The sequence below is a fragment of the Equus asinus genome, chromosome 14 (genome assembly GCF_041296235.1).
Source record: "Equus asinus isolate D_3611 breed Donkey chromosome 14, EquAss-T2T_v2, whole genome shotgun sequence".
NCBI lineage: Eukaryota > Metazoa > Chordata > Mammalia > Perissodactyla > Equidae > Equus > Equus asinus.
In genome coordinates, this window is record NC_091803.1 from 47,491,909 (window position 1) to 47,504,598 (window position 12,690).

Here is a 12,690-nt window from a genome sequence, read left to right on the forward strand (position 1 = left end):
CAAAACAAGTCACTAAATACAGACTAACAGACATGACTACATGAGAACAAACAGAACCTCTAACTACAAAAATAACCAAAATTAACAAGAAAACAGGCCAAAAAAGAGTTTCAGCAAATACAACCCACAAAGAGTCAACATCTGTACTCCACAGAGCATAGACAAAGTGACACAAAAGACTTAAAACCTCAACAGAGGGGCCGGCCCAGTGGTGCAGTGGTTAAATGCACATGTTCCACTTTGGTGGCCCAGGGATCACCGGTTCAGATCCCGGGTGTGGACATGGCACTGCTTGGCATACCATGCTGTGGAAGGCGTCCCACATACAAAGTAGAGGAAGATGGGTACAGATGTTAACTCAGGGCCAGCCTTCCTCAGCAAAAAGAGAAGGATTGGCAGATGTTAGCTCAGGGCTAATCTTCCTTAAAAAAAAAAAAAAAAAAACAGAAAACTGAGCAACGGATACAAACTGGAAATTCCCCAAAGAGGAATTAAGTGACCCAAAAAATCCTCAATGGCCCTACATGAAGAAATGAAACTGAACCCCACTTTTCCCATGGTCTCCTGGCACACAGGCAGGACTCCAAGGGTGTGGACAGAGATGGTCAGAAGCTCTATTATTAGCATAACCACCACAGTCCATTCATTCAGTTAATTAACCAATTAGCTTACAACAGGCTACTAGATATTTATCTACTTTGAAAACTTTAAGTACTTACAGGTATTATTTTGACGTTTTACTTCAAAAAGTCAATTCCCACTCCCCTGAAGCAAACACCCCTCCCCCCAGCAAAGGCACCTTTTTCTCTTGGGCAGGCGGTAGATCCAGATGCTGTCTGCAGATTAAGAGCCGAAACCAGACCTCAGTCAGACAGATCTACCTCTGAGCACGCAGATGGGACTTTATCACAGCCTCACTTTCACAAAAAGCATTCTGGCTCACCCCATACAGGTGACATTTATCATCATCTCTCTATGGATGTCAAAATAGGGGCCTCATGACTGGCCTACAATCATTTCACAAGGGGTGAAAGTGTAAAATCCCCCTTTTTCCTGATTCCAAAGCCAGAGTTCTCTCTTCTGCCTAACCCACCCTACCCAGACCTCAAATCATATTCAAGGATGCAAGCCTGAAGCCACCAGCAAGCTTGGACCATTTCAGGGCACAGCAACCTCCAGGAGAACCCAGTGAGGCTGCCAGAGCCCCGATGTAGCACTTCTGACCACTTTAGAAGGGCTCTCCACACTTGGCTTCTGGGCAAGCAAGGGAGGACCAAGTGGCCATGCTGGTTTGTTCTAAAAGCCAGCTCTCAAACCTTCACGTCTAGGTACCCCTTTACACTCTTAAACTTTAGAGAAGACACCAAAGAGCTTTCTTTATTTGGGTTACATCCATCAATAGTTATGTATGAGAAGTTAAAACAGACATTCTCAAACATTTATTTAATTCATTAAAAAATAAACCTGTTACATACTAATATAAATAACAATTTTATTTAAAAAATAACTTTTTTCCCAAAGAAAGTTAACAAGAAACATGACACTGCTATACATTTTCCAAATCTCTTTACTATTTGGTTTCATACAAGAGAGCTGATTCTCATGTCTGCCTCTGCCTTCACTCTACTGTGATGTGTTGACTGGGATGAAGTACACAAAGAAATCAGCCTCAGTCAGAGAAGCAGCTGGAAGACGGAGGAATATGTTCATAGCCTTTTCAGATATTTGTGAGCATTCTTCTTCGATACTACACCAAAACCCGACAAGTGTAGTTTCTTAAAGTTAGCTGCCACGTGGAAGCCGAATCCCCAACAATGAATTTTTCATGCTGTATAACATTAGAATCCATCAGTCCACCCTGTGCTTTGAAGAGATCCTCCACCCTGGGATGATTTTACAGCATCATACACTAGTCATCTGGAAAACAGTGGCTTGCTGAATCATGGAGAATTTCCAAACAATGAAAAATTTCATTGTACAATATCAACAAATCGATTCATTAATATCACTACCTATCTCCTCAAAAAAGTCTTTAGAGACGCCAGCCCTCTGGCCGAGTGGTTGAGCTCGTGCAGTCTGCTTCAGCGGCCCAGGGTTTTGCCAGTTCGGATCCTGGGCATGGACATGGGCCATGTTGAGGCAGCTTCCCACATGCCACAACTAGAAGGACCCACAACTGAAAATACACAACTATGTACCGGGGAGCTTTGGGGAGAAAAAGGAAAAATAAAATCTTTAAAAAATAAAATACTAAACAGTCTTTAGGTATTGGGAAGATGTCAAGCTCACAGTGATAAAGTTTCCCAAAATTCTAATTTTCATTTGAGGTTTCGATTTTATTATTGGTAACAAATACTAGCAGTTGCTTTCCTTGATGTGACACGTTCATTCCATTCCTTTTCCAGAAAAATGTCTGCAAAATAGCCAAGTCCGAATGACCATAGTTTGTCAATCAAACTTTCCAGTGAAAATGGTATTCTATGAAAAGAGCAGCTGGTTTTGCTCCCAATGCAAACCATCACACAAGTGCTTTTTTTTTCTTTTTTTTTTCTTGAGGAAGATTAGCACTGAGCTAACATCTGCTGCCACTCCTCCTCTTTTTGCTGAGGAAGACTGGCCCTGAGCTAACATCTGTGCCCATCTTCCTCCACTTTATATGTGGGATGCCTACCACAGCATGGCTTGCCAAGCGGTGCCACGTCCGCACCCGGGATCCGAACTGACGAACCCCAGACCCCCAAAGCGGAACGTGCGCACTTAGCCACTGTGCCACTAGGCCGGCCCCACACAAGTGCTTTTCTTGAGATAAGTGTCACCCCTGGGTTGGCAGCAGATGTGCTTTATGCATACTTCCCATTTCATTATACAGAATATAAATAAATCAATAATTTTTAATGACTACTCATAAGTGAGACCGGCTTCTTTTCTTTTTTCCCTGTGAGCATGTGGCTGTGAAGAACCCAGGTCTTCTAGCATTACTTGGTGCCACAGCCTGGATTCACGATCTGGCAAAGGCAGTTTTACCCACCACTGTTTCTGGACCCTCAGTGCATGTGTCAACACATCTGTTCCAGAACAAACCATGAGATTCAAAAGAGGAGCTCCACACTGACAGTTTCAGCACCATTTGTGCTTATTGCCAAGCACTCAGGCAAAAGAATATCTTCTTTGGTGGTAAGTTGGGATTGATAACAGATAAATTCAAGCAAAGCAGCAAGTCTAGTCCCATCCGCAGAGACATCCACTCGTAAGGCAAAAGTGCAGCTCAGCAGTAGAGATACCCACCCCACTGCATGCCAGCAGCCACAGCTTTAATCCTGTGAGCTCCTCTATCAGACATATGGAGGCAGAGCTGGGACTTCTCTCACCGACTTCCATCCAGCAGACACTCAGCAATGTCAACAGCCCAAGGCTTTTTCATCTCCCAGCTCACAAGTGCACTTCTCTGACCTTCACAACATTAACGTCTCTGTAAGACGCTTCAGGGGCTTTTTAATGTTTGGCTTTGAAAGAGCTCATCACGTGTACATTTAAAACATTCAATTCTTCTACCTTTAAAACTGAATGGTTGCTCTCAAAATGCTGCTGCAATTTAAGAGGCACCATAATAGTATGCAAAAACATTCTATCCAAAGACACAAAATGGCAAGGTTTGAACATCTAGAAAGTCAACGGAAAGACAGCATTCGTCCTATTTTTGTTTCATATTTACAGTTTCACCCAGTTTCTCGGGAGTAGATCCTCTTTCCATGAGTCAGAGAACTCTCTGATATGTCTGTGTCTTCTTTTTAGCATCTTTAGACTTGGTGGTGCTGCTGTGGACTGAGAAAGCAAGTCTTCTCCCTTTTTAAGTCAATGAGCCATACTTAAATAAGAAAAATATATTATAAATGTTCTTTTATATTAAAATATATCATTAAAATCTAAAATAAGTTTCAGATAAAATTTAGAAAAGCTTTTGAGAAATTTCTTAATATTAGTGCAAAACAACCCAACAAAGTGTACTTACTTCTTGTTGTATTTGCATGCAGGTACAAGGAAAGCTTCAGGATTTCCAATCAATAATTTATTGGATGATACGATGTTACAGTAATTATAGGAGGCATAAGTGAAGACAGCTAGTAACAGCCCAGTAGAAATACTGAGAACTTATTAATCCCTAAAAATGCACACCTCTGTATCATAAACCTACGTCTTTGGAAGACTCAAAAAATACAAGACAGCATGAGGTCTGCATCATGGCAGACAGAGCTGTTCCCCTAGGCCTACACCTCTAAGATACAACAAAAAAGACATGTGTTAACCAACAGAGGACATCCACACAACACAACAGACGTCTGAGAAATTCACACAGCCATATGTCTGAAGGTGGGGATGCTGGACGCCCCCAGGGAGGCCGTGGAAGGAGGTAAGCAGATTTCCTCCCCCTCCTCAGTGGCAATGATCTAGGGTGCTGGACCTTGCACAGTGGCTGAAACACAACTCTGAGAGGAGAAGGGGAAAAAGGCAGTCCTCTGAAGAAATGCTTTCACTCTTGGAGTTCCTTTCCAGCCCACGGGAATGCTCCACACTGAGGTAGCTAAGCCACCGTGGGAGCACCGTCACAAGTCGAGCAGCCCAGGCCAGCACACAGTGAGTGTAGAGTGGGAGAGTGGGCAGGAAAGAAGGCGCACCCCTCCCCCATCCTATCTGGCACACCAGCTCAGCTGGTCAACCAGCGCAGGGGATCCCCACCAGAGCACCAGTGCCTGTGTGTTTGAAGCAGCAGTGGCCAGACGCAGAGAGCTCTATTGGCACCACTTTCAACAGACAGGCACAAATGCCAGGGATCATAGTGGGCTCAGAAAACACATCTCCTGCTCCCTACCCCAGTGGTGGTAAGTGGAATCTATGACCAGATAATACCACTATGTGACAGCAAAACTCCACCCCATCAAACAGCATGAAGAAACATATTAACACTCCAGACCAGAAGGAAAATGACAAGTATCCAGAAACCAATCCTGAAGTGACAGAAATGAACAATCTAAATGACAGAGAATTCAAACGAGTTACCATAAAAAAACTCAACAAGATCAATGAACTCAGGAATAAAATTAATGAGCAGAGGGAATTCTTCACAAAAGAGGTTGAAACTATTTAAAAAAAAAAACAATCGAGCTGGCTCCATGGCATAGTGGTTAAGTTCACATGCTCCACTTTGGTGGCCCAGGGTTCATCGGTTCAGATAGTGGGTGTTGACCTACACCACTCGCCAAGCCACGCTGAAGCAGCATGCCACATACAAACCAGAGGAAGATGGGCAGAGATGTTAGCTCGGGGCCAATCTTCCTCACCAGAAACAAAACAAAACAAACAATCAGAAATGTTGGAGATGAAGAACACAATGAATGGGATAAAAAAAAATCTGGAATCCTTAAAGAACAGACCTGATATTATGGAGGAGAGAATTAGCAATCTAGAGGACAGAAATATAGAAACCCTTCAGGTGGAGGAGGAAAAAGGATTAAGACTAAAAAGAAATGAAGAAATTCTCTGAGACACATCCAATGCAATTAGGAAATGCAACATAAGGATTATAGGTATCCCAAAGTGAGAAGGGAGGGAGAAAGGAGCAGGGAGCTTCTTCAAAGAAGTAATAGCTGAGAACTTCCCAAACCTGGCAAAGTACCTGGAATTACACGTAAATGAAGCTAATAGAACTCCTAACTACATCAATGCAAAAAGACCTTGTCCAAGGCCTATATTAGTAAAACTGGCAAAAGTCAATAACAAAGAAAAAACCATTAAGGGCAGCAAGGCAGAAGAAAATAAACTACAAAGGAAGCCCATCAGGCTTTCAGCAGCTTTCTCAGCAGAAACCTTACAGGCTAGGAGAGAGTGGAATGATATATTCAAAATACTGAAAGACAAAAACTTTCAGTCCAGGATGCTCTATCCAGTGAAACTATCCTTCAGATACTACGAGAAATAAACACTTTCAGAGATAAACAAAAGCTGATGGAGTTCACTGCCACAAGACCCCCCTCCAAGAAATGATCAAGAAGGCCATCATACCTGAAAAAGAAAAAGAAAGGGTTTACAAAGCCTTGAGCAAGAAGATAAATAGACAGACAAAACCAGGAAATTGCAGCTCTCTATCAGAACAGATTAGCAAACACTTAATTATAACATTAAAGATAAAGGGAAGGAAAGCATCAAAAATAACCATAATCACTTCATTTTAATCACAAACGCACAGCACAAAACAGAGTAAGTTGTCACAACAATAACTTAGATGGGGAAGAAGAAAGGGATGAAACCTGGTTAAGACTAAGGAGATAAGAGGCTCTCAGAAAATGGACTATCATCTACGAGATATTTTATACACGCCTCATGGTAACCACTAAACAAAAATCAGAACAGAGACACAAATGACAAATAAATAGAAAACTGAGATAGAGAATCACCAAACTGAATTAGCAGTCAGAAGTACACAGTGCGAGAAACAAGAGAAATACAGAATCGAAAACAATAGATAAAATGGCAGCATTAAGCCCTCATATGTCAATAATCACTCTAAATGTAAATCGACTGAATTCTCCAATCAAAAGCAGAGTGGCTTGATGGATTAAAAAACAAGACCCAACAATATGCTGCCTCCAGGAAATACATCTCAGCTCTAAAGACAGACTCAGAGTGAAGGTATGGAAGACAATACTCCAAGCTAATGACAAGCAAAAGAAAGCAGGTGTTGCCATACTTATATCAGACAAAGTAGACTTCAAGATAAAAAAGGCAATGAGAGACAACAAGGGGCAATATATAATGATAAAGGGGACACTCCACCAAGAGGACATAACACTTATAAATATATATGCACCTGACACAGGAGCACCAAAATACATAAAGAAACTGTTAACAGACCTAAACGGAGAAATTAACAGCAACACAGTAATAGTAGGTGACCTCAACACCCCACTTACATCAATGGATAGATCATCCAGACAGAAAGACAACAAGGAAATAGTGGCATTAAATGAAAAACTAGACCAGATGGACTTAACAGATATATGTGCAGAACGCTCCATCCAAAAAACAGAAGACACATTCTTCTCAAGTGCACACGGAACAGTCTCAAAGACACATCATATGTTGGGAAACAAGGCAAGCCTCAATAAATTTAAGAAGACTGAAATCATGTTATGCATCTTTTCCGACCCTAATGCTATGAAACTAGAAATTAACTACAAGAAAAAAGCTGGGAAACTCACAAACATGTGGAGACTATACAACATGCTACTGAACAACCAACAGATCAATGAAGAAATTAAAGGAAAAATCAAAATAATCTGGAAACAAATGAAAATGAAAATACACCATACCATCTCACATGAGATGTAGGAAAAGCAGTCCTAAGAGGGAAATTCATAGCAATACAGGCCCACTGTAACAAACAAGAAAAATCTCAAATAAGTAATCTTAAACTACACCTAAGAGAACAAGAAAAAGAACAAACAGAGCCCAAAGTCAGCAGAAGGAGGGAAAGAATAAAATTTAGAGCAGAAATAAGTGAAATAGAAACCAAAAGAACAGTAGAAAGGATCAATGAAACTAAGAGCTGGTTCTTTGAGAAGACAAAGAAAAAAATCCTTAGCCAGATTCACTAAGAAAAAAGGAAAGGTCAAATAAAAAGAAAATTAGAAATGCAAGAGGAGAAATTACAATGAATATCACAGAAATACAAAGAATTATAAGAGAATACTATGAAAAACTATATGCCAACAACTTGGACAATCTAGAAGAAATGGATAAATTCTTAGACTCATACAACCTCCCAAAACTGAATCAAGAAGAAATACAGAATCTGAATAGACCGATCACAAGTAAAGCGATTGAAAGAGTAATCAAAAACCTCCCCCAAAATAAAAGTCCAGGACCAGATGGCTTCTCAGGAGAATTCTACCAAACATTCAAAGAAGATTCAATATGTATCTTTCTCAAACTATACCAAAAAATTGAAGAAGATGGAATACTTCCTAACTCATTCTATGAGGCCAACATCACCCTGATCCCAAAGGCAGACAAGACAACACAAAGAAGAAAAATTACAGGCCAATATTGCTGATGAACATAGATGTAAAAATCCTCAACAAAGTATTGGCAAACCGAATACAGCAATACACTAAAAGGATCATGCACCATGATCAAGTGGGATTTATACCAGGGATGCAGGGATGGTTCAACATCCCCAAATCAATCAATGTGATACACCACATTAACAAAATGAGGAATGAAAACCACATGATCATCTCAATAGATGCAGAAAAGGCATTTGACAAGATCCAACATTCATTTATGATAAAAACTCTCAATAAAATGGGTATAGAAGGAAAGTACCTCAACAAAATAAAGGCGGTATATGACAAACCCACAGCTAACATCATACTCAATGGTGAAAAACTGAAAGCCACCCCTCTGAGAAAAGGAACAAGACAAGGGTGCCCACTCTCACTACTCGTATTCAATAGTACTGGAGGTTTTGGCCAGAGTAATCAGGGAAGAGAAAGAAATAAAAAGTATCCAAATTGGCAATGAAGAAGTGAAACTCTCACTGCAGAAGACATGATTCTATATATAGAAAATCCTAAAGAATCCATCAGAAAACTATTAGAAATAATCAACAGGTACAGCAAAATTGCAGGGTACAAAAGTCAACTTAGAAAAATCAGTTGCATTTCTATACTTACAATGAACTAACAGAAAGAGAACTCAAGAATACAATCTCATTTACAATCACAACAAAAAGAATAAAATATCTAGGAATAAATTTAACCAAGGACATGAAAAACCTATACAATGAAAACTGTAAGACATTATTGAAAGAAATTGATGATGAGATAAAGAAATGGAACGATATTCCATGCACATGGATTGGAAGAACAAACATAGGTAATGAGTCCATATTACCTAAAGCAATCTAGAAATTCAATACAATCCCATTCAGAATCCCAATGACATTCTTCATGGAAATGGTACAAACAATCCTAAAATTAATATGGGGTGACAAAAGACCCTGAATAGCTAAAGGAATCCTGAGAAAAAAGAACAAAGTTGGAGGCATCACAATTCCTGACTTCAAAATATACTACAAGGCTATAGTAATCAAAACAGCATGGTACTGGTACAAAAACAGACACAGATCAATGGAACAGAATTGAAAGCCCAAAAATAACACCACACATCTACGGACAGTTAATCTTCAACAAGCGGCCAAGAACATACAATGGAGAAAGGAAAGTCTCTTCAATAAATGGTGCTGGTAAAACTGGACAGACACATTCAAAAGAATGAAAGTAGACCGTTATCTTTCACCATACACAAAAACTAACTCAAAATGGATCAAAGTCTTGAATGTAAGACCTGAAACCACAAAACTCCTAGAAGAAAATATGAGCAAGTACACTCCTTGACATCAGTCTTAGAAGCATCTTTTCAAACACCATGTCGACTCAGGTAAGAGAAACAAAGGAAAAAATGAACAAATGGGACTACATCAGACTAAAGAGCTTCTCCAAGGCAAAGGAAACCAGAAACAAAACAAAAAGACAACTCACCAACTGGGAGAAAATATTTGCAAATCATATATCTGACAAGGGCTTAATCTCCAAAATATATAAAAGACTCATACAACTCAACAAAAAAACAAACCACCTGATCAAAAAACGCCCAGAGGATATGAACAGATATTTTTCCAAAGAAGATACACAGATGGCCAACAGGCACATGAAAAGATGTTCAACATGGCTAACTGTTAGGGAACTGCAAATCAAAACTACAGTGAGCTATCACCTTACACCTGTTAGAATGGCTATAATTATCACAACAAAAAATAACAAACATTGGAGAAGATGTGGAGAAAAGGGAACCCTCATACACTGCTGGTGGGAATGCAAACTGGTGCATCCACCATGGAAAACAGTATGGAGGCTTCTCAAAAAATTAAAAATAGGGGCTGGCCCCGTGGTCAAGTGGTCAAGTTTGCGCAGTCTGCTTCAGCAGCCCAGGGTTTCACCAATTCGGATCCTGAGCGCAGACCTAGCACCACTTATCAAGCCATGCTGAGGCAGCGTCCCACACAGTGGAGCCAAAAGCCTCTACAACTAGAATATATACAACTATGTACTGGGGGGCTTTGGGGAGAAGAAGAAAAAAAAAAAAGATTGGCAACAGATGTTAGCTCAGGTGCCAATCTTTAAAAAATATATATACATACATATAGGGGCCAGCCCGGTGGCATAGTGGTTAAGTTCACATGCTCTGCTTCAGCAACCTAGGGTTCATGGGTTCAGAAACCGGTACAGACCTACACACCACTCATCAAGCCATGCTGTGGTGGCATCCCACATACAAAATAGAGGAAGACAGGCACAGATGTTAGCTCAGCAACAATCTTCCTCAAGCAAAAAGAGGAAGAGCACTAGCAGATATTAGCTCAGGGCCAATCTTCTTCACCAAAGAAATAAATAAAATAAAAATAGAAATACTATACAACCCAGCTATCCCACTACTGGGTATTTATCCAAAGAACTTGAAATCAACAATTCAGAGAGACTTATGCACCCCTATGTTCATTGCAGCATTATTCACAATAGCCAAGACACAGAAGCAACCCAAGTGCCCATCTACTGATAGAGTGGATAAAGAAAGAATACTATTCAGCCATAAAAAAAGAGACAAAATTGTCCCATTTGAAACATGGATGAACCTTGAGGGTCTATTATCTTAACAGAAATAAGCCAGACAGAAAAAGAGAAACATCACATGATTTCACTCATATGTGGAAGATACCCATGTAGACAAAGAGAACAGATTGGTGGTTACCAAAGGGGAAGGAGGTTGGGGTGTGAGCATAAGGATTAAAGGGGCACACGTATATGGTGACTGACAAATAATGTACACCTGAAATTTCACAATGTTATAGACTATTATGACCTCAAGAAAATTTTTTTAAAAGACAAGAAAACACACATTCCATTAGCCATCAAAGCAATAATGTCATCCTATAGCACATAGCCTTTGAAAAACCCTGCTACACATTCATAGAGAATTAAGAGTGAAAAAGAAAATATCATCTTAGTATTATTTCAAAATTATCATTATGGTCCATGGGCCATGCACTGAGAACCACTGTTGTAAAGAACAAAGTGCCCAAGGGACCTCCCACTGGCCAAGCAAGAGATACCCTCAAGCTCTCTACAGTCACCAGCTTGAGAATGGGCCCACGTCTGGAAGAAAGGGAAGCAAACCCAGAACAAAGAGCAGGCAGGAGGATGCACGACGTGACTTGCTGCTAGGTGCTCTGTGCTGCCTAGACCAGCAGGCTGAATTCAGGGTCTGGGCTGCCCAGGGCCTCTGGCAGAGGTACACAGGCCTTCTGGGGAGTCACCTATGTGCCTGCGCTTCTCCATCGTGCTCTGCTCCCGGCCAAGCATGAGGGGAGAACACAGCAGGCCCATCTGAGGGATCCCGACTGGCATCACATGGGCCCAGGAAGCTCCCACACAACCCAGCGAACGGACCTACTCAGAGTGTGTGGCCCAGCAGTGCCAAACTGTTTTGACCAGAGCCCCTTCCCTCCTGCTCAGGACATATTAGAACTCCTAGTAATGTTAATTTAGGAAATATAAATTCTCGACAAGTGTAGATGATTTCAGTTGGCCCATATCTAAACTCACTTTTTCTAGAGGCAATAATTTCTAACGGTACAAAATCCTAGCTTCATCCGTGTGCTGCTTTTCCTCTGCGCCCCACCTCCTACTTGCTCTCATTCCTCCACACAATCTCCGCTAAGTCATGTCTTCTCTCTTGCCTAGCCAAGCCCTCAAATCCTGGCCTGCCTTCTCCTCCCACCTCCACATACCTCCTACCCCAACATAACTTCCCGAAAAACACCGCCCCATCAGACTCCTCTGTCCACGTGGGAGGTGACACCATAAAAATGCGTGAAGAAAGCGTCCGGGTGGAGCAGCTCTTCTCAACATGACCGAGACAGAAAACAGAAAATAAAGACAGACAGGTTTGACTTTGTAAGAATTTGCAACTTCCACACAAAAACACACACAAACAACTGAAGAGAAAAACTGAAGAAAAATGTTTGCAAAATATCAGAGAAATATTCTTCATATCTATGGCTCTTAAAAGTCAATTTTAAAAAGATGCAAGAAGAAAAAGACACAAAGAACCACAAAAAATGAATACAAACGACCAGTGAACATACAAGATGTTTGCCTCAGTAAGAATACAAAAGCAAATTCACATGGGCCCATTTTTAGAGCATCAAAACACGCAGGCAAAACCCCTGGGAAATGGGGTTCTCGGGCCCCACGGAGACAAAGTATCGCCTTCTTCATTTTTTTAAATTTTTAATGTTTTTTTTTTTTTTTGAGGAAGGTCAGCCCTGAGCTAACATCTGCCGCTAATCCTCCTCTTTTTGCTGAGGAAGACTGCCCCTGAGCCAACATCCGTGCCTGTCTTCCTCCACTTTATATGTGGGACGCCTACCACAGCATAGTTGCCAAGCGGTGCCATGTCCGCACCCGGGATCCAAACCAGCGAACCCCGGGCCATGGAAGCAAAACGTGTGCACTTAACCGCTGCACCACCAGACCGGCCCCTCACCTTCTTAAATGTGCGCCCCTCACTCCACCT

At 41.1% G+C, this 12,690-nt stretch overlaps 1 protein-coding gene across 11 annotated transcripts in view; it reads right to left on the reverse strand.

The window, feature by feature from the left end:
* Window positions 1–12,690, reverse strand: part of PDPK1 (3-phosphoinositide dependent protein kinase 1) — a 74,253-nt gene that overhangs the window by 3,843 nt on the left and 57,720 nt on the right. Inside the window, exon 12 of one of the 11 annotated variants that reach the window (XM_070485170.1) lies at window positions 2,803–3,843. The exons of 9 other annotated variants lie outside the window; for them this stretch is intronic. In XM_070485170.1, coding sequence (XP_070341271.1) covers window positions 3,798–3,843 — 46 coding nt within the window. In that variant the 3' untranslated portion in view covers window positions 2,803–3,797. Of the gene's footprint in view, window positions 1–2,802; window positions 3,844–12,690 lie in introns of those variants that run through there. One more of the 11 variants, XM_070485169.1, reaches the window with a different exon arrangement.